This window comes from Lacerta agilis, chromosome 2, assembly GCF_009819535.1.
Source record: "Lacerta agilis isolate rLacAgi1 chromosome 2, rLacAgi1.pri, whole genome shotgun sequence".
NCBI classification, from domain to species: domain Eukaryota; kingdom Metazoa; phylum Chordata; class Lepidosauria; order Squamata; family Lacertidae; genus Lacerta; species Lacerta agilis.
The window spans coordinates 103,990,816-104,012,038 of NC_046313.1; the positions used below are offsets into that span (position 1 = coordinate 103,990,816).

At 45.2% G+C, this 21,223-nt stretch overlaps 1 protein-coding gene and 2 non-coding genes across 3 annotated transcripts in view; 1 reads left to right on the plus strand and 2 right to left on the minus strand.

Moving 5' to 3' along the window:
• The window catches only part of LOC117042072 (L-amino-acid oxidase-like), a 28,724-nt gene extending 10,335 nt beyond the window's left edge, over nucleotides 1-18,389 (minus strand). Inside the window, exons 1-3 of the mRNA XM_033141534.1 lie at nucleotides 18,254-18,389; nucleotides 6,874-7,082; nucleotides 400-512 (exon numbers count right to left, since the gene is read on the minus strand). Coding sequence (XP_032997425.1) covers nucleotides 400-512; nucleotides 6,874-7,082; nucleotides 18,254-18,338 — 407 coding nt within the window. The 5' untranslated portion in view covers nucleotides 18,339-18,389. The remainder of the gene's footprint in view (nucleotides 1-399; nucleotides 513-6,873; nucleotides 7,083-18,253) is intronic.
• TRNAY-GUA lies at nucleotides 8,784-8,871 on the minus strand. The gene is given in 2 exon segments: nucleotides 8,784-8,819; nucleotides 8,835-8,871. It is a non-coding gene; the product is annotated as a tRNA-Tyr (tRNA).
• Nucleotides 11,360-11,447, plus strand: TRNAY-GUA. The gene is given in 2 exon segments: nucleotides 11,360-11,396; nucleotides 11,412-11,447. It is a non-coding gene; the product is annotated as a tRNA-Tyr (tRNA).
• Nucleotides 18,390-21,223: the final 2,834 nt, after the last annotated feature.

A 21,223-nucleotide genomic window follows, 5' to 3' on the forward strand; every position in this document is an offset into this window, starting at 1 on the left:
GTAGAGTTGGAAGGGAACCCAAGGGTCATCTAGCCCAACCCCCTGCAATGTAGGAATCACTGCTAAAGAATCCCTGACAGATGGCCACCGAACCTCTGCTTAAAAACCTGCAACGAACGAAAGTCCGCCACCTTCTGAGTTAAGTCTGTTTTACTGTCAAACAGCTCTTACCATCAGAAAAGTTCTTCCAAATATTGAGCCGGAATGTCCTTTCTTGCCATTTGAATCCATTGTTTCAGGCCCTACCCTCCGGAGCAGCAGGAAATAGGCTCCTTTCACCTCCCGTGTGACAAACCTCCCTCTATTTGAAGGTGGCTGTCATACCAACCCTCTTCCCCCCCCCCCCGCCAAATGTTATCAGCCACACGCCACCATGGGAATATCACTGCCCCTTCTTACCTGTGGCTGAAAGGCAGGCGCCTCGGGCCCAAATCCACATACCAGCCCCCCTCGGGATCACGGTAAGTCTCCATCCTGCCTCCCACGCAGCTGCTGGCTTCTAGAATTGTCACCTGGGGGGGGGGCAAAAGAAGAACTATAATTGCAGTGCTTGTGAAATGCCTCCATTGAACAATGTTGAAGAAGTTGCCAATGGGAAAGGGCCAAAGTGTTTGTTTTATGAGAATACCCAGTCCAGTCTTTATAGTCCTGATTAAGTTGACCTCAGCTGGGCATAGCAGCTTTCCTCAACCTCCAGATATCGGACGGCAACTCCCATCAGCCCCAGCTAGCATGGCAAATGGCCAGGGATGATGGGAGCTGTAGTCCCTGGAGGGCTGAAAGCTGAATGATCTGTCACTGGCACCTTATTCTAGGCAGGTCAAGCAAATTATATCATACCAGCAGATTCAGGTGTCGGAGATGTCTGGTGGCTCATGTTGATTTCATTCAGTCATCTCCGGTGAGTTTGTAATTAAGACTTTACAAGCCTTGGATATTGGCTGTTACCTTTCAGGAGTTGCTGCCACATTGGATCTGCTGGTGTTATTCAAGGGCAATTATCAACTTGCTGTCAGATTACTTAGCCTGAAATGTTCTGCCTGCTAAGTTTGCCTTGAAGCTACACTGTTGAGGAATGCTCAGTGCCAGTACTGGGGACTGGCAAAATGGACAAGCTCACGGGGTAAAATCCGCTCTCAGAATGGACTTAGGCTTTAGGAAGAAATGGAACCTGTTTATATCATATTGAAACATAAACTGCAAGAAGCATCTTTCTGTAGAAGAAGCTACTAGAGAGTGGGACTGTGCAGCTTCAAAATGGCCAAGTTTGCAGGAACAAAGGTAAAAATGTACTGGGAAATGATATATAATGAATTGAAGAAAATGTTGAAAATAACATTTGCTAAACAACCAGAAGCTTTTTTGCTAGGTATTTTAGGCCAAGATCTAAGAGGAAGCTATTCATGTATGCTACTACAGCGGCGAGAATTTTGATAGAACAAAATTGGAAGACTGGAGAAATGCCAACTAAAGAGCAATGGCAAGAAAAACTGATGAACTATGCAGAATTGGCGGAACTGATGGGCAGGCTTCGGGAAACAGACAATGGTGATTTTGAAAGAGAATGGGAACCATTTATAGTATACTTGCAGAAACAAAGGAAGACTATTGACTTGATGGCAGGATTTAAATAAACACTCGCACCTTTACTAACAAAAAATATGTAGAAGACAAAGAAATAATATAATGTATTTTTTAAGAAACAGCAGTATGTAATAAGGGAAAAACAAACCAGAAGAGGAAGTTGGGGGAAGCCCAGGAGTGGAGGGAAGAGGAAATGTAACATAAATGTTTTGGATATGAGATGTATGTAATGATAGAAAAAGGAAATTGAATACAAATTTAATAAATAAATAAATAAATAAATAAATAAATAAATAAATAAATAAAAGACACACAAACTGCAAGAAGCATCTTTCTGTAGAAGATGCTACTAGAGAGTGGGACTGTGCAGATTCCAAATGGCCAGGTTTGCAGGAACATCAGCTTTGAGTTCATTGAGTCGGAAGGACTGGGCAGCGTTCCTTAGGCATGCAAGCGCTGACTCGCATTCAGCTGCTGCTGATGTTTGGGTTGTATTGTGCAGGCTCTTCTTCGGTGGTTGGGGCAGACTCCCCTTGGGAGGCACAGAACAGCTGGAAGGGTGCAGATGCCAACAGTGTCGGCTCCGGATTTTGGAGGGCTCATGGGAAAGACTCCTTTCCCTACAAGAGTCTAGCTCCTCACGGCTTTCACAGCCAGCTGATCCTCCTCATCACCACTGCTGCCATTGGCTTGCTTGCCGGGGAGAGAGCCAATCGGCTGGCAGCGGCAACCGCTGCTGTCCCTCCCAGCCACCACTTTCCCCTAAGGTGGGTGCCTATATGCAGTTGTGTGCAAGCCTGTAATTGCTGCTTTGTTTCAGTGGAGTTTCCCTGTACAAGAGCAAGGTCAAGCTTCTTCCGCTTTGTCTGGGGAAGGGGCATGGCTCAGCAGCAGTGCATCTCCCTTGCATGCAGAAGATCCCAGGTTCAATCCCCGCCGTCTCCGGGTACGGTTGGGAAAGACTCCCTGCCTGAAATCTTGGAGAGCCCCTCAGTAAACAATCCAAAGCTAGGAGTTCTGTGGGTCTGGTTCAGCATAGGAGAGCTTTTTCAAAAATGGTACAGAATGGTACCAGGACTCAACCCAAACTGCTGGCACTGCGAATGGGCCAGGGGATGATTTTCTCATATGTACTGGGATTGCCCAGAGGCAAGGAGATTCTGGAATAAAATTCTTAAGATCATTAATGAAGTTTTTAAAGTGAAGTTATCTATAGACTTTAACCTAATGACAATGGAAATATAGCCATAGAGAAAGGGTACCAGTTTACATTCAAAGCCATGATTCTAGCAGGAAAGGCAACAATAGCGCTGGGGTGGAAGGATAGAAAAAAATGGACAGAAGAGGTCTGGTCTAATTATCTTTTTGATTTTATCCAATCGGATATCATTGCAGTCACGAAACAGGAAATGTCATGGAAGGTCAAGGCGACGATGATCAAGACCAGATGGAAGCTCTATTTTCAATGGATAATAACCGGGGGGGGGGGGGGAAGACATTAATTACTCTATGCCCGTGGCTGAGGTCTACTGTTTGAACCCTTGCAATGGACCATGGGTGGGGAGGGGGGTGGGGAGGGGGAAAAGAAAAAAACTGTACGGGAAATTCAATACTTGACAGAGATTATACAATGTACCGTATTTTTCGCTCCATAGGACGCACCGGACCATAGGGCGCACCTCATTTTTAGAGGAGGAAACAAGGAAAAAAAAATATTTTTCTGGTTTTCCTCCTCTAAAAGCCCTGGTTTTTTTTGTTGTTTTTTGAGGATCAGCTAAAAGTTTTGCAGCTGTTTTTGCAAAGGCAAAAGGCCTTTTTAAAGGATCAGCTAAAGGTTTTGCAGCTTTTTTGCAAAGGGAAAAGCCCTGGGTGGTTTTTTTTTTTTTTTTTTAGGATCAGCTAAAGGTTTTGCAGCTTTTTTGCAAAGAGGGAAAAGCAAAGCTCCTTTTGCAAAGGGAGAAAGCAAAGAGGAAAAGCCCCATTTTTATGGGGTTTAACTTACATTTCTGAAAAAATCTTAAGGAAAGGGAGCCATTTCTACTGTTTGCAGACAGATAATCTAATCAGCCAGTCACATGTCCTGGGGAAACAAACAACCTCCCTCTGCAGCACATTCAACAAAGGAGGGCGTGGCTGAAAGGGAGCCGGGACTCTTATCTCTCTCCCGATCTCTTGCTGATCAGCTGCTGAGCGGGGTCCTTTCAACACTCCCTTTTCTCTTTGTAAAATAAAAAGCACACTCTGCTTTTGGCCCCTGGGCAATTCAGCTCCAGGGACCACCATTCGCTCCATAAGACGCACAGGTATTTCCCCTTACTTTTCAGGAGGAAAAAAGTGCGTCTTATGGAGCGAAAAATACGGTATGTAAAAATTCTCGTACAATAAACAATTTTTTTTTTTTAAAAAAAGGAGAGCTTCCTACGCTCCTATGTCTGCAACTTCAGAGATGTCTCTTCCTTTGCTCTCCTTTCTAAGGTCAGTGCTGGATTAGTGCCCTGGTCTACAGATCTTTTGCACACACACCAGGACGCGCACGGACACCAGTGCGCAAGGATCTTTGCATGCTCTGCTGCGTCACAGGTGTCTGGTCCTGGGTTAGGAGGGCAGACAGCAGAATAAATTTTGGCGGGGGGGGGGGGGGGTTGGAGCTAGCTCCAAAAGAAAATTGAGAAAAACAGGTCACGAGACAGGTGGGTGAATTCTGTTCTGCGGCCTGGTGCTTTCAATCAGCTAACATCTTGAAAACGTCACGTTCTGGAGGAACTGTTTGTCAGAGATTACCCAAGGTCCGCGGGGGAAAGGTCTGCCTTTCCGGTTATGATTACAGCTCTGCTTCAGAACGGATGCACCTGTATCAACAAAGCCACAAGATCTGACTCATGGGCGACTGTTCTGTTGGGAAACCAGACTGCTGTGCCTTGGTTAGCTCCTTGGCAAAGTGTCAGCCGATTCGGGGGTCAAAAATACATGGGTGATCCTGCCGTATTCTGGATCCCCAACCCCATGCATGGCATAGGAAGCTGCCTTTATACTGAACCAGATGCAATCCAGCCAAGCAAAAACACTCGAGGGGTGTGCAATGCAGGGATGTAGCCGGGGAGAACTTTGAGGGCCAGATGTAGAAGCCCGGAGGGCCGCATTCCACACCCTGGCCATCTACCTTCCCCAGTCTCTTGAATATGACTTGCACATTGTGGCGCGGCAGGTCACCAATAAAACAGAGGCTTGCGAGATTTGCAAAAACAAAAACAAAAAAGTGATCATGCCTGCCATCTACATATTTAATTGCCTGTCGGTTTGTGCAACTGCACACTCCGCGGCCCACCCAGTTTTTTTTCATTTGTTTTTCATAAGCTTGCCCCGCAGCAGAAAATAGTAATTAAGTCCTGCCAGTTGGCCCTGTTGATGGGGGGGGGGGGGAGTATATAGCAAACGTGCTGATCTGGGTTATTGGACTGGAATGAGCCTGCTCTGCAGGAGCAGAGGGCGGGGAGGGGGGCAGGCAGACGGGGGATCTAGGCTGAGTGAAGCTCTTGTTTTTCTACTCGCACCTGGGTCTGAAGCGGAGCCAGCATGCCCTAGAGGAGTAAGGCCCCGTATCCTGCTATTGGAGCCACCCAGCCCCTGAACCTGCCAAACTATGCTGGGGAAAGCAACGCTGTAAGACAGGGTTTCGCTGACATGGCATCCTCCGGATTTTTGGGAATACAACTCCCATCAGCTCCCAGCCAGAGTGGCTGGTGGTCACAGATGATGGGAGCTGTAGTCCAGAACATCTCGAGAGCACAGCGTTGACAGGTGCCACCATGATGAAAGCTGTATATGCCGTAGGGACCACATCATTATGCAAGAAAGGCAATCCTCTGTATTCTCAGGCACCAGAAAGGGGGACACCTTTTTAGTTTCCCACAATACCGTGGAGGGATGCTGTGTCAGGAGCACTGTGGGAAGTTAAAACAGCAGCTCCGAAGCCCAGTCGTCTGGAGCAAATGTTTGTCTAAATGGGAGCCCGAGGCAAGGATCAATTAACTGTATAGTCCTTTCCAGAGTGCTGTGTCCCCAGCATCTGCCTGAAGAGGCCATGTGTCAATGCCAGGCTTGGTACTTTAAAGACCAAGGGCTTGAAAACTGGAAGGCAGACTTGGGGACACACATACCGTCCTCCTCCTATTCCCTCAACCCCTTTTGAGGACAAATTCTCCCTTGTTGGCTTTAACCAGTGCTTTTTTCTTTAAAAAAAAATGTTTAGGGGTACTCTCATTTTCCTGCTCATATTGAAATACAGTGGTACCTCGGGTTACAGACGCTTCAGGTTACAGACTCCGCTAACCCAGAAATAGTACCTCGGGGTAAGAACTTTGCTTCAGGATAAGAACAGAAATCGCGCAGCCCCATTAGCTAAAGTGGTACCTCAGGTTAAGAACAGTTTCAGGTTAAGAACGGACCTCCGGAACGAATTAAATTCTTAACCCGAGGTACCACTGTACTGCCCTTCAACAAGGCCAAACTTAGTTTCAGAAAATGTTTAGGGGTATGCGTACCCCTTTGTCCCCCCAGAAAAAAGCACTGGTTTTAACCATGGTTTACCATTACATATATGCCAAGGTTAGCTACGGGTCCTATTCAGGTGCACTCCCAGTGCTAGCTTTAACCGTGGTTTGCAAGAAATCAGGATTACATCTGCACCAGGCCACGCTGGAAGCAACCCCTTAGTTTCCCCCAGATTATGCAGGGTGTGACTAAACAACAATCTATATTTCATACACATCCATCATTTTCCTGGTTTGCAAACCTGTGTGCAGAAACCATTGCCCTAATTTTTTTTAATAATTTGGTAGGGCCACTCTGGTGTTGCTTCAGAGGCTGGATCAGCCTGAAACACTGCCTTGTGTCTTTAAATCCAGTCTTCCTGGGCGAGATAAGAGTTTGGGCAAGGTTGGCTGAAGACTGTGAATCAAGGGGGCGGGATTTGGGCTTGACTTACATGGAAGTGGGCAACCAGGGAGAGGGCCTTCTCAGTAGTGGCACCCATCCTGTGGAACACCCTCCCATCAGATATCAAGGAGGAGACATCTCTGAAGGCATCTCTGTATAGGGAAACTTTGTAATGTGTAATGTTTCATTATGTTTTTATATACTGTATGTTGGAAGCCGCCCAGAGTGGCTGGGGCAACCCAGTCAGACGAGCAGAGTACAAATTTTAAAAATGGCTGTTATTATGCAATCCCTGCCTCACCTGCCCTAGCTTCTCACCCTGCCATTGCCTCCCCTTCTCCTTGGCCCCATCACCTTGTGTCCAGCGTCCAGCAGCACTTTCCCAGCTGTAAGTCCAGCAACCCCGGCTCCCACAATCGCAATCCGCCTTGGTTCTTCAGCTTTGCCCAACCCATCCTTAGCGATATCCAGCAGCCCCTCATATTCTGGATCCTCAAAACATCTCTCCAAGGGGCTGGGCGTGCTCTTCCGCATCAGGAACAGAGTGGCAAGGCCCAGCAGCACTAAGAAGACACACAAACATCAACAGCCTAAGAACACAAGAAGAGTCTAGCTGGATCTAGTTTAATGGCTTGATTCTTCAACATCAACTCTGTTGGACTGGTCATGTTGTGCGGATGCCTGATGATCGTCTTCCAAAGCAACTCCTCTATTCCGAACTTAAAAATGCAATGCGTAATGCTGGTGGTCAGCAAAAGAGGTTTAAAGACTCTCTCAAATGCAAATCTTTTAAAAAAAAGTAGTATAAACACCAACAACTGGGAAACACTGGCCTGAGAGCGCTCCAGTTGGAGAACAGCCTTTACCAAAGGTGTCATGGGAAGGCATGCTTGGCAAACCCTCACCATGATCAACTCCTGCCTGGAAACCAATGTCTCCACTGGGGAAGGATGTGTGGATTCAGAATTGGCCTCCACAGTCACTTACGGACTCACTGCTATTGAGTGTTCATGGAAGACAATCTTACTCGGCTACAAGTGATCGCCAAAGAAGAAGTAGTAGAATGGCTTGTTCTAACAGTGACCAACCAGGTGCCTGTGGGAAACCTACAAGCAAAGTTGTGAGGTCACTTTCCTCTCTCTCTACTGATATCTGTCAACCACGTGAATGCCCACGGCAGATAGCTCTTCATTGTCAATGCTGACACTTACTGTAGTTTCCTCGGCTCCGAATACCTTGCATCTAGGCAGCTATTCTACGCTCTATGGAGGAGTTGCATCAACAGGGGGCAATAATAATAATAATAATTTATTTGTACCCTGCCCATCTGGCTGAGTTTCCCCAGCCACTCTGGGCGGCTCCCAATCGAGTGTTAAAACAATACAGCATTAAATATTAAAAACTTCCGTAAACCATGTCCCCGTCACCAGCTTATGCACCTCCCCACGACAGGCTGCACACATGCAGCCAGAGACTACGCCTGTGTGGAAGCTGCCTCTATTCTTCCCACTTCCGTTCTCTCCTGGTTCTGGGAGAAAGTGATGCAGGAGAGGGTCGGGAAGCACCCGGCCCTTCACTTGCCTGACCTGCTTCTTCCTCTTCTTCCTCCAGCTCTGAAGCTTCCCCTGCCTCTGATTCTCGCCTCCTGGCTGGTACAGGTCCCCACAAATCCATGCCCCCCTCTCCCGTGTCAGACTCCAGACCTGGTTCCCCCAGGCACCACCTGTGCAATACATGTGTAGCTGCTGCTTGCTTGTTCTGCGGGGTCTTGGAAGCCGCCTTCTCTGCTTTGAGGATTTGCTTTTGCAATGCAGTGGCAATATCTTACTGCGGAGGGAATGGGGTTCCTCACTACTACTACTACTACTACTACAACCACCAGCAGCAGCACTTCTCAAGGGCCATAGCCCTTGCGGGTTTGATCTGGGATGCAGTTGGACAAGTGTTTTATTGAACAGTGTCTACCCCTTTGCCAATGAACACAGCGCTCCTTTCATTTCGTGCTGCAATGCTCAGTAGTTGGTCCACAAACCGGCAACTGAAACAGGAGCTGAAACTCACTCGTCTCAAGGCCAGATGCGGAAAACTATATTCCGGTATTTTGAAACTACGAGAGAGAGAGAGAGCAAGATCTTATTTTGGCTTAGAGGCTTCGGTATGACTCAGAGGGTTTCTCCAGATTGTTTGTAGTCATGACGAGGGAAGCCACAGTGTATGATTGGTTGAGAGGTCGGGACCTACTTCTGGCAAGCAAAAACACTTTGTCCTTCGAGCCGGAATCGAACCAGCGACCTAAGGATGACTTGGGCAACAACCTACAGTCCTCCGCTCTACCAGCTGAGCTATCGAAGGAACGAGCCCAAAGCTTTGCCTTGTTCTTTTAAACTTGGGATGCGGCTTGCTTAAAAAAAAAAAAAAGGCAGCAATTGGCCTACAGGGCATGGAACTGGAATTTCAATGAAAGTTTCCCTATATTCCTTGAGAAATTTTGGCACAAAGTCATGACGCTGCAGAGGCAACGGTGGCAGCTGTTGATGATAGATGACATCATCATCGTAAGATGCACAATGAATGCAAGTTAAGTCCATGAACTGAGATGAGGGGGGGGCCCTTATAACAGAGACGGGGAACCTGTATGCCTTTCCAGAAGTTGCTGAACTACAGCACCTAAGAGCCCCAACGGGCAGGGATGATGTACAGTCCAGAAACATCTAGAAGAGGTGTGGTTAACCTTCGGTCCTCCAGATGCTGCTGAACTACAACTCCCATCATCCTTGTCCATTGGCCATGCTTGCTTACACTAATGGGAATTGTAGTTTAGTTGCATCAGGAGGGCCAAAGGTTCACTCACCCACTCACTCATTTTATTTGTATGCCTTTTTTACACACACACACACACACACACACACACACACACACACCATCCTCAAAGCAGCTTACGACAAGGGATCCATTACAGCAAGGGATATATTTCAAACAAACACTACAAAAACAATTCTCCCATACCTGATCTAAAGGAGAGAAGTTGTCTTCTCGGGCCCAAAAGGAAGGGATGGAGATTTACCTTAAGTCTTTTTATTTCAAAAGCTTTTCATGTTTCAACACAACAGCCTGCTAACCATGGTGCTGGCTTCTGCCAATGCAGCGACTTAGTTTAAATCCAGCCCAGGATTATTAAAGGCTATGTTTGTGGGTTTTCTTACTATCTATATCTATATCTATATCTATATCTATATCTATATCTATATCTATATCTATATCTATATCTATCTATCTATCTATCTATCTATCTATCTATCTATCTATCTATCTATATTTTAAATTCTTCTTTACAATTAAAAATACTCACATTACATCCTTAAGGTATCAGTGACTTCCCTTCTTTCCTTTCCATGGTTCATTTTACATATCACAAATCCCTGCATATTTTACAAAAACTGAAGAAGTGTGCATGCACACGAAAGCTCATACCAAGAACAAACTTGGTTGGTCTCTAAGGTGCTACTGGAAAGAATTTTTTATTTTATTTTGTTTTGACTATGGCAGACCAACACGGCTACCCACCTGTAACAAAAAACTATACCGTTCAGTATTCCATTACTGCACCCATCAAAACTTGTCTACGCTGTTGGAATTTATCTTAACGCTGCCATTAGTTTTCTTACTATCGCTACCTGTAACAGAAAAGTGCCAAGAACAATGGAGCCACAAATGCTGCTGCTCGGAAGCAAGAGGCATCAATATGCTAATGCAGGGATAGGCAACATGGTGCCCTCCAAATATTGCCCAGCTACAACTCCCAACAGTGCCAGCTAAGCTGGCCAGCAGTCAGGCCTGATGGGAGTTATAGTCTAATAATATCCGAAGAAAACATTGGCCCTGTCTGTGCCAATGCATAAAGGGCCTGCTCTCTGGTCACATGACTGGCACCTTTGGGGAAGGACCATGTCAAAAGCTTTCCAAAGCAGCCCACACATATCTACCTGATCACTCCTACCTACGGTTTAAGGAAGTGCTCAAGCAACTCACTCTAGCTCAGGGGTCAGCAAACTTTTTCAGCAGGGGGGCGGTCCACTGTCCCTCAGACCTTGTGGAAGGCTGGACCATATTTTTTTTTGGGGGGGGGGATGAACAAATTCCTATGCCCCACAAATAACCCAGAGATGGATTTTAAATAAAAGCACACATTCTACTCATGTAAAAACACCAAGCAGGCCCCACAAATAACCCAGAGATGTATTTTAAATACAGTCGTACCTCGTCTTGCGTTCGCTGCGGGTTGCGAACGGCACAGGTTACGAACGCGCCAAACCCAGAAGTAACAGAACGGGTTACTTACGGGTTCAGCGGGTCACGCATGCGCAGACGCGTCAAATGACGTCACGCGCATGCGCAGACGCGCCGAATCGTGACCCGCGCGTGCGCAGAAGCAGTGCTGAGGGTTGCAGACTGCTCAGGATGCGAACGGGGCTCCAGAATGGATCCCGTTCGCATCTGGAGGTACCACTGTAAAAGGACACATTCTACTCATGTAAAAATGCCAGGCAGGCCCCACAAATAACCCAGAGATGTATTTTAAATAAAAGCACACTTTCTACTCATGTAAAAACATGCAGATTCCTGGACCATCTGTGGGCCGGATTTAGAAGGCATTTGGGCCGGATCCGGCCCCCGGGCCTTAGTTTGCCTACCCATGCTTTAGCTCTTAGGTTTGCTGGCGGAGAGGCAGGAAGCCTGGGAAGGCATTCAAAGGGAATATCTCCCACTGAAATTCCAGTTCTACGCCCAACAGGTGCCACACCCACAGTTAAAAGGTGAGGCATAGCACCTTAGGCTTGTCCCTTCGATAGCTCAGCTGGTAGAGCGGAGGACTGTAGATTGCTGCCAAAGTCATCCTTAGGTCGCTGGTTCGATTCCGGCTCGAAGGACAGATTTTTTCCCCCTTCTTCTTGTTCTTGCCAGATGCATCAGCAAATCACACAGTAAGAGAGTATTCACATGCAGTGCTGAAATTAGTAGTTGGTGCCTTGTATCGGTCCGCAATGCGAAAATTCGAGCCTGTATTGGCTAGCATCTCTGTTTTCAGCGTTATGCCCCCAATGATCAGCATTCAGATATGGTGCCAAGGAAACTCGAGAGGGTTTTTCCATCTCATGTGTGAAAAATATATTTATATATTTAAGGTTAATGCATCCAAGCCTGTTTCATCTTTTGGCAGTCGTATCAACCCTGGAGTGAAAGCTTTCTTGAGGGCCGTTTAAAACATCTCTCTCTCTCTCTCTCTCTCTCTCTCTCTCTCTCTCTCTCTCTCTCTCTCTCTCACACACACACACACACACACACACACACAAATAGAGAGAGGGGGATAGCTCAATTGGTAGAGCATGGGACTCTTAAACTCAGGGTGGTGAGTTCGAGCCCCACGTTGCACAAAAAAATTCTTACATTGCTAGGGGTTGGGCTAAATGATCTTTGGGGCCCTTTCCAACTCTACGATTCTATGACAATCACGCCTGATTTTGTCATTAAGCAAATGTATGCTCAGTAGTGGTGACTTGACTGAAAACAACTTTTTCCCTCCCCCCCCCATTTTGTTGCCACAGCAATAGCCAAAGACTCAAGCTGCTTTTTAAACCAAGAAAGTGGCCTGCCTCTTTGGCAACAGGATATGCTGCAGCAAAAATACTTAAAAGCCAGCTAGAGGTGCTTGAACAAATCTTGCTTGCATGTGTCTAGAATTTCTTCATGTCACATACATCGAAATCAGAAGGACTGAAAATACATTCCAGGAAGGGGGGAACGATATAGATTTTTTTTTTTTTAAACTATTATTATTGATGTGGTGCCTGAAGACATATATTAAAAAAATAGGCTTCTTTGTAGAGAACCCTGGTCTTGCTGTAAATCTGCATGCAAATCTGTACGGAGATTCCTTAAGCTGAATTGAGTTCGTATTTTTTCATATGCCATCTGAAATTTTCAGGGTTATTTTGCATCTTTGGCTGAGTACACACCAGACATTAAAGTTCACATCTCCTGGGAAAATCCTGGGAACTGTAGTTTACCACCCACAGAACTATAACTCCCAGCACCCTTAATAAAGAGGCTCCTGGTTAAGACCAGAGGGGCATGGCTATGCCTGACAACCCTAACTATTGCATTCTTTTGCCCCATCTTTTTGTGCCTGCCAAACAGCCATGTCATGCTTTTATTCTCTTGTTAATTATGCTGTTTTAAATGTGCATTTTATATTTGACTTCACTTAGCAATTTTGGGGGGGAAATGTTTAAGGCTTTTTGTTTGTTTGTTAACTTTGTGTTAAATATGTGTTCCGTAGTTGCCCTCCTTTGTAATATTTTGAAATCTTTAAGATAGTATTCGAGTTTTCTGTTAATTATGTTGCTTTGACTGTATACTCTATATTTGTTTTTAATTTATTAAAGCTTTATTGCAAAACAATTTACATACTACATAAAAAACAACACAAACAGACCAATACCATACCCTCATAACAACTAAACACTAACTAACAACATATCATTTGATATCACACACACTTTTGACTTCTGATCCACCTCATTGTACTTTTTACACCTTATTGGTCTATACGCACTTCCTTATTATTTAACTGTTACACATCAAAGGTGATTTTTGCTTTACATTTTTTTCCTTATTATTCAAGATTCAATCTAGACCTGTCGGGAGATTTGCATTATCACAATACTTTTTTTTAGATATTGTCCAATCTTTTAGATATTGTCCAATCTTTACTCACTTTCTGGTTTGAGTTTCCTCTTAATCTCCCAGTCATTTTCGCAAGTTCTAAATATTCTATCATCTCCGCCTGCCAGTCAACTTTTGTGTATATTTGACTTTCTTCAGGTTGTTTTATTGAGGTTTTAATATTCTGTAAACCGCTTTGAGATTTTTCTTAAAAACATGAAGCAGTATAGAAATGAAATGCAATGAAATAAATAGTAATAGTAATAGTAATAAACTACAGTTCCCATTATTCTTTTTCTGGGGGGGGGGGGACACAAATCTTTAAGTGCATGGTACATACAGAACTTGCATTTCTCTAATGCCCTGTTCCACAAGTAGAGGTTTCAGTACTTTCTGTTTTCCTTCCCTTTTGGCTTAGCAACGAGGGGAGAAAGGGGTTTGCCCACGTACCTCCTTACCACCCTAGTCACCCAGGGGCATAGCAAGCCTCTGCGCTGCCCGGGGCAGCGGCGGCGCAGAGGCACCGCCCTGGGGGAGGGGCACGACGCGTGCGCCGTGGTGTCGTCGTGACGTCACAACGCACGTGGATGCCACTGAAAGGGGGGGAAAGGGAAGCTTCCCCTTTTCCCGGCTTTTTTTCTGTGTGAGGGGCGGGCGAGCGAGGAGGGGGCTGTTGTGATATCAGTACAAGCTGAGCTGCGAAGACGCTGAAGCAGCAAGGTCACTTGACTTGACTAAGAGTCATATTTCACTCTGTGAGAAACACACTGGCCATAGTAGCCCACTCACATGTGATGTCATTGTATTTTACTATTGTACTCCTTACTTTTCTGTTTTGCATCGGAGATGAAGGACGCTTTAATAGACAGCTCTGAATTATGAGCTGCTACGCAGAGACATTCTGCTCTTTATCTACAATAAAGTAGTTTTAGCCTAAAAGGCTTGTGTGTGTTGTTTTCAAGCTGGGAACAACCGCATATTACATTGTGCCCCTGGACTCCAGAAGCCAGAGGGCACGGAAGCTTCGTCCGCCTTGGGGGTCAGTCTCTCAACTTGCCCCCGCGGGAAGTTTTCATAACATTGGTAGCAGTTGGCTGGTTTCCGAACATCGGACCTCTGATGACTTCTGCCTGATGTTTATTTGCCGGCAAAGAATGCAGCCTTAAACAGCGTTCTGGAATTACGGGGGAGTTTTCGTGCTGAAGACGGCCGTTTCCCGCTGTGAGAAGAAGACGCGTTAATTGGACTGTGAGTAAACCGGACTGATTTACGAGGCAATAAACCTCAGAAGGCTAGGTTTGTTTGCTTAATTTGCTTTCTGAAGTCAGAGAGTAAAAAGCCTGCTTTTTCGCCACAATGGCTAAGGATCAGAAGCAGAACAGCTCCCTGTGTCCATTGCTCACTGATGAAAATTATCAGACATGGCGTATTAAAATGGAAGCTGTGCTTACCAGGCAGAATTTGCTTGATGTTGTCACTAATGCCCCTCCACCTTTCCCAGGCCCTCGATGGCTAAACAGGGATAATCAGGCGAAGGCAACCATTGTTTTGCATCTTGACCAATCTCAGTTAATACACGTCAGGGATTTGGTTCACGCAAATGACTATTGGATTGTTTTGCGAAATGAACATTTGAGGATTGCGGCAGGGAGTTCCATGCTGCATTTCCAACGTCTCACCAACCTAAGGCTAAAGGAGGGAGACAATTTGCGTTCACATCTTAATCATATGAAAGAATTAAGAAGTGAACTTGCACAACGCAACGTGCAATTAAACGAAGATGTGTTTTGTTTCATGGTTTTGAATAGCCTCCATGCCGGTTATAGTGCTATTGCATCACAGCTAGGTGCCTTGGATGCCCAAAACTTAACCGTGGCCAGAGTCTTCTCAACTTTGCTAAATGAGCAAGATCGTTGTGCTGCTCAAAATGAGGCTAATGGAAGGGGGAGTGAAGCGTCCTCAACCCCACCTAGTGGTCCAACTGAGCATGTGCAAGCTCTTAAAGTCATACGCTGCACAAACTGTGGAATGAGAGGACACAGTTTCCAGACCTGCAGAAAACCCAAGAAGGGATCTATACAGAGCCAAAACGCCAGTGGATCTACAGGCAAGGCCAAAGTCTCCAAAGGACGCACAGTTGCATTGCTTACACAAGGCATGCAGGAGCAGGACACTGACATTGACATTAACCTAGCATTTGTTATTGACTCAGCTGCCAGCCACCACATGACCGCAAACAAGTGTTTATTTAAGACTTTTAAGAAGCTGGACTCCACCGTGTCGCAGGTGAGTGGAACACACCTGAAATCGACTGGAGTTGGAAGTGTTTATCTTCAGAGTCTCCAGCTATCTATTAGCAATGTGCTATATGTCCCAGAAATTGCCTACAATCTGCTAAGTGTACCGCAGCTTACCGAGAAGGACTGCGAGCTCAGACTACGCAAAGGGCTATGCACAATTTCAAAGGATGGACAAGTTATCCTTACAGCTCAGAAGAACAAAGATGGACTATTCTTACTGTCTTTTGATTCTACTGACTGTTATGGTGTTGTTGACTCTTATTTTGCAGGTGCTGCTAAGTCCAAGGAGACTACCAAACAGCCACGCAGAGAAAAGGTCACAAGATGTTTCCAGCAGATTTCTGCTGATGTAATAGGACTTTTGCCACAATCTAGAGGCGGGGCTAACTGTTATTTATTGCTGTCTGATCATTTCTCTAAATTCTCTTGGATTTACACTATGAAAAGTCCGCAGCAAGTCTTGGCCAAGTTCACTGAATTTTGTGCTAAGATAGATTTCATGCATGATGGCAAAATTGAATGTTTGTATACTAATCAATTACCAGTGTTTGATTCACAGGAGTTCCAAGAGTTCCTAAGTCAACATTGCATTCGGCACAAAGTTGCCGTCAGCCAATCATCATGGAACAAAGATTTGTGTGTTAAAATTAACACAGAATTACGTGAGGGTATGCAGGCGCAATTGCTAAGTGCAAAGCTGTCTGATCAGAATTGGGCTGAAAGCCTATCTGCCTTCACATATGCTTGGGTCAGGAGTGTTCCAAAAGGAATGGAATGCTCACCTTATGAGATACTGTTTAACAGAAAACCTTCTGTTAAGCATCTTAAGGTTTTTGGTTCTCAGATGTGGGTGGAATCACTTGAAGGTGCAACCATCCAAGGCATCTTTATGGGCTATGAGAAAGGTCAATACAGAGTTCTATTGCCTTCCTCAAACACAGTAATTCTTACTCAGGAGATAGAACCTACTGTAAAGCCGGAGACACAGATTCTCCAAAGCTTTCCCATTGATGTCAATACATTTGAGGATACTGACACCAGCAGTAGCAGTGCAAGCTCAACCACGGCTAGTTCCGACACATGTGAAACTGTCATTGAGAGAGGAGCTCATGATAGTACCAGGCCATCAACAGAAGATGATGTGCTAGAATCTTTAGAGCCACTGTTTACAATTGGTAAAGTTTCTCCAAAAAGCCCTGTTCAGGAGAAACTCAGCAAAGAGGATCTACATCTTATGCGTAGATCTGAGAGAGTAACAAAGGGTCAGGCGCCCAAACGCTACTCCAAAGAGTTTGCAATCTCAGCTGTTGCAAATGTAGCTGTAGTTTGCACTCAAAGCAGAGACACTCAGGCTCACTTCACAGGTGTGAAAAAGCCACCACAACAGGTTGCAAAGTTCAACACTGTTTCTGCCAACACACACAGAGCAAGTGCTCTGGTCCCCTGGAGAATTGGATATCAAAGGCTCCAACTGGTAGAACCAGTCTCAGAGAGTTCCAAGGATGGAACAAAGACAACAGATTCATACTGTGTATATGATAACTGTTTGTTTACTTCGCTTAATGATGCCGTAACTTACGCCGCTCTCACATTGTCTAATATCGGGGGAAGATGTTGTGATATCAGTACAAGCCGAGCTGCGAAGACGCTGAAGCAGCAAGGTCACTTGACTTGACTAAGAGTCATATTTCACTCTGTGAGAAACACACTGGCCATAGTAGCCCACTCACATGTGATGTCATTGTATTTTACTATTGTACTCCTTACTTTTCTGTTTTGCATCGGAGATGAAGGACGCTTTAATACAGTGTTTTTCAACCACTGTTCCGCGGCACACTAGTGTGCCGCGAGATGTTGCCTGGTGTGCCGTGGGAAAAATTGAAAAAATACTTTATATATAGTCAATATAGGCACAGAGTTAAATTTTTAAACATTTTTTAACATTTTCTAATGGTGGTGTGCCTCGTGATTTTTTTCATGAAACAAGTGTGCCTTTGCCCAAGAAAGGTTGAAAAACACTGCTTTAATAGACAGCTCTGAATTATGAGCTGCTACGCAGAGACATTCTGCTCTTTATCTACAATAAAGTAGTTTTAGCCTAAAAGGCTTGTGTGTGTTGTTTTCAAGCTGGGAACAACCGCATATTACATTGTGCCCCTGGACTCCAGAAGCCAGAGGGCACGGAAGCTTCGTCCGCCTTGGGGGTCAGTCTCTCAACTTGCCCCCGCGGGAAGTTTTCATACACCGCCCCGCCGGGCGGGCCCTGAACGGGGCCATTCCGCCTTCCCCCCTTCCAGCGGCTATTTTTTGGCGCGAGGGGCGGGCCAGCGAGGAGGGGGCGTCAAACTTGTCGCTGGCATGACGCCCCCTCCTCGCTGGCCCACCCCCCGCCGGAAAAAACCACTGGGAGTGGGGGAAAGGGAAGCAGAGCAGGCCCGTTCAAGCACCTGCTTTACCTCCCCCTTTCCCCCTTCCAGCGGCTTCTTTTCCGTGCGAGGGGCGGGCCAGCGAGGAAGGGCCGTCATGCCAGCGACAAGTTTGACGCCCCCTCCTCGCTGGCCCGCCCCTCGCGCCAAAAAATAGCCGCTGGAAGGGGGGAAGGCGGAATGGCCCCGTTCAGGGCCCGCCCGGCGGGGCGGTGTAGGATGGCCCGGCCAAAGTGTCACACCCCCCCGCCCCCCTTGCTACGCCCCTGCACCTGACATGCTTACCCAACCTGCCCATGGTCCTTGGGCCGGATGGATCCCCAAAAGCTACGGCTGGTGCAGAGAAGAACCAGGGCCGTCTCGCTTTCATTCACGGATGCCGACAGGTTCTCTTCAGCCTTGCCTCACAAAGTTGCCTTTCAACCGCAGCCAAGCACCGTGAGGCCTTGAGCACCTGGACTTTGGGAGACAAACAAAAACCCCGAGATCAGCAAGAGGGGGAACGTGGGCATGCAGCAGAGGATCAATACAGCACTGGCCAGAGCAAAGGTGACAGAGAGCTTCAGCGGAGGTCAGAGTGGCTACTGTGAATTAACCTCTTCCTCCCCACACTGGAGGAGAAAGCAGCTGCCATGCAAGACCATGGTTGCGGACTTCCCGGGGGAAGAAACAGGCTGCTGGTCATTTGGTTTAGCAGCAGGAGCATAGTTATCTTTGGCCACAGGGGATCATTGACTCCTTACTCCTTTTACAGGTGGGTAGCCGTGTTGGTCTGCCATAGTCGAAACAAAATAGGAAACAAAATAGGAAATTCTTTCCAGTAGCACCTTAGAGACCAACTGAGTTTGTTCTTGGTATGAGCTTTCGTGTGCATGCACACTTCTTCAGATACACTGAAACAGAAGTCACCAGATACTTAAAAGATCCAGATCCTTTTAAGGATCTGGTGACTTCTGTTTCAGTGTATCTGAAGAAGTGTGCATGCACACGAAAGCTCATACCAAGAACAAACTCAGTTGGTCTCTAAGGTGCTACTGGAAAGAATTTCCTATTTTGTTTCCTATTTTGTTCCTTACTCCTTTGTTGTTGTTTAGTCGTTTAGTCGTGTCCGACTCTTTGTGACCCCATGGACCAGAGCACGCCAGGCACTCCTGTCTTCCACTGCCTCCCGCAGTTTGGTCAGACTCATGTTGGTAGCTTCGAGAACATTTTCCAACCATCTCGTCCTCTGTCGTCCCCTTCTCCTTGTGCCCTCCATCTTTCCCAATATCAGGGTCTTTTCCAGGGAGTCTTCTCTTCTCACGAGGTGGCCAAAGTATAGGAGCCTCAGCTTCAGGATCTGTCCTTCCAGTGAGCACTCAGGGTTGATTTCCTTCAGAATGGATAGGTTTGATCTTCTTGCAGTCCATGGAACTCTCAAGAGTCTCCTCCAGCACCATAATTCAAAAGCATCAATTCTTCGGCGATCAGCCTTCTTTATGGTCCCATTCTCACTTCCATACATCACTACTGGGAAAACCATAGCTTAAACTATACGGACCTTTGTCGGCAATGTGATGTCTCTGCTTTTTAAGATGCTGTCTATCCTTACTCCTTACACTTCCTCTATGAGGAAATGATATATATAACGAATTGAAAAGGATTTTTAAAATAATGCTTGTAAAAACAACAACAAAAAACCTAGAAGCTTTTCTTTTGGGAATTATAGGGACAGAACTACCTAAACTGTATAGAAACTTATTCATGTACAGGGGAAACTCAAAAAATTAGAATATCATGGAAAGGTTCATTTCTTTCAGTAATTCAACTTAAAAGGTGAAACTAATATATGAGATAGACTCATGACATGCAAAGCGAGATATGTCAAGCCTTTATTTGTTATAATTGTGATGATTATGGCGTACGTTTGATGAGAACCCCAAATTAACAATTTCAACTTTGGGGTTTTCATCAGCTGTATGCCATAATCATCACAATTATAACAAGCAAAGGCTTGACATATCTCGCTTTGCATGTCATGAGTCTATCTCGTATATTAAACTCCAGTAGCTAATGAAAACAATTGCTTACATAAATGGACTTTTCCACGATATTCTAATTTTTCGAGTTTCACCTGTATGCTACTACAGCGGCAAGAATGTTACTTGCCCCAAAATGGAAAGAAGCACAAGTCTCAGCAACGGAAGAATGGATACAAAAGCTTATGAAATATGCAGAAACGGCTAAGCTTACCGGAAGAATAAGAAATCAAGTTAACAAACTTTTTAAATAAAAGAATGGAAACGCTTTATTGAATATTTACAGATAAATTGTAAACAGATAAGAACATTGGCAAGATTCTTGTAACAGCCTGCAGTTTTATAATAGTATATACTTAAAGGAGATGAATAAATAAGCAAATTAATTTAATTTGGATATGCAGAAGATATTAAAGATGAATTTAAGAAACCGCAGAAAGAGGGGGAAGGAAGTCAAGTTTTGAAATGCTAAAGTGATTGTAAAATTAGTGAAATGTATAAATATGAAAAACATTATTTATTTATTTTTTTAAAAAAATACTCTATGGCAGGCATAGGCAAACTTGGCCCTCCAGATGTTTTGGGACTACAACTCCCAACATCCCTGACCATCCTGTTAGCTAGGGATGATAGGAATTGTAGTCCCAAAACATCTATAGGGCTGAGTTTGCCTATGCCTGCTCTATGGGGAAAATCCTACTTAGAGCATCATATGTATAAAATATGGGGGAAATATGGCAATATGGAAAAAAGATGGATGGTAAAAGGGGTAGATGAGGAAGACTAATTTTATACATATGATGCTCTAAGAGAAAAATACCATCTGTCAGAGGTGGCACAATGGCAAGACTTGAAGCAACAACATCTTTTAAGCAACTTGGTTTGGTCCGCTGGCCTTCGCAGCCTTTGAGACATCCGAAATTTGGGAGCAATTGGATAATTCTTTGGACACTAAAAAGCCAGTGGTGACTTTTTAATAGATCAAAACAAAATAAAATAAAAAATTCTTTCCAGTAGCACCTTAGAGACCAACTAAGTTTGTATCTGAAGAAGTGTGCATGCACACGAAAGCTCATACCAAGAACAAACTTAGTTGGTCTCTAAGGTGCTACTGGAAAGAATTTTTTATTTTATTTTGTTTTGACTATGGCAGACCAACACGGCTACCCACCTGTAACTTTTTAATAGATATTTATCATCAACAAATAAGTTTGATGTGCAGTTTAAAAAAAAAAAC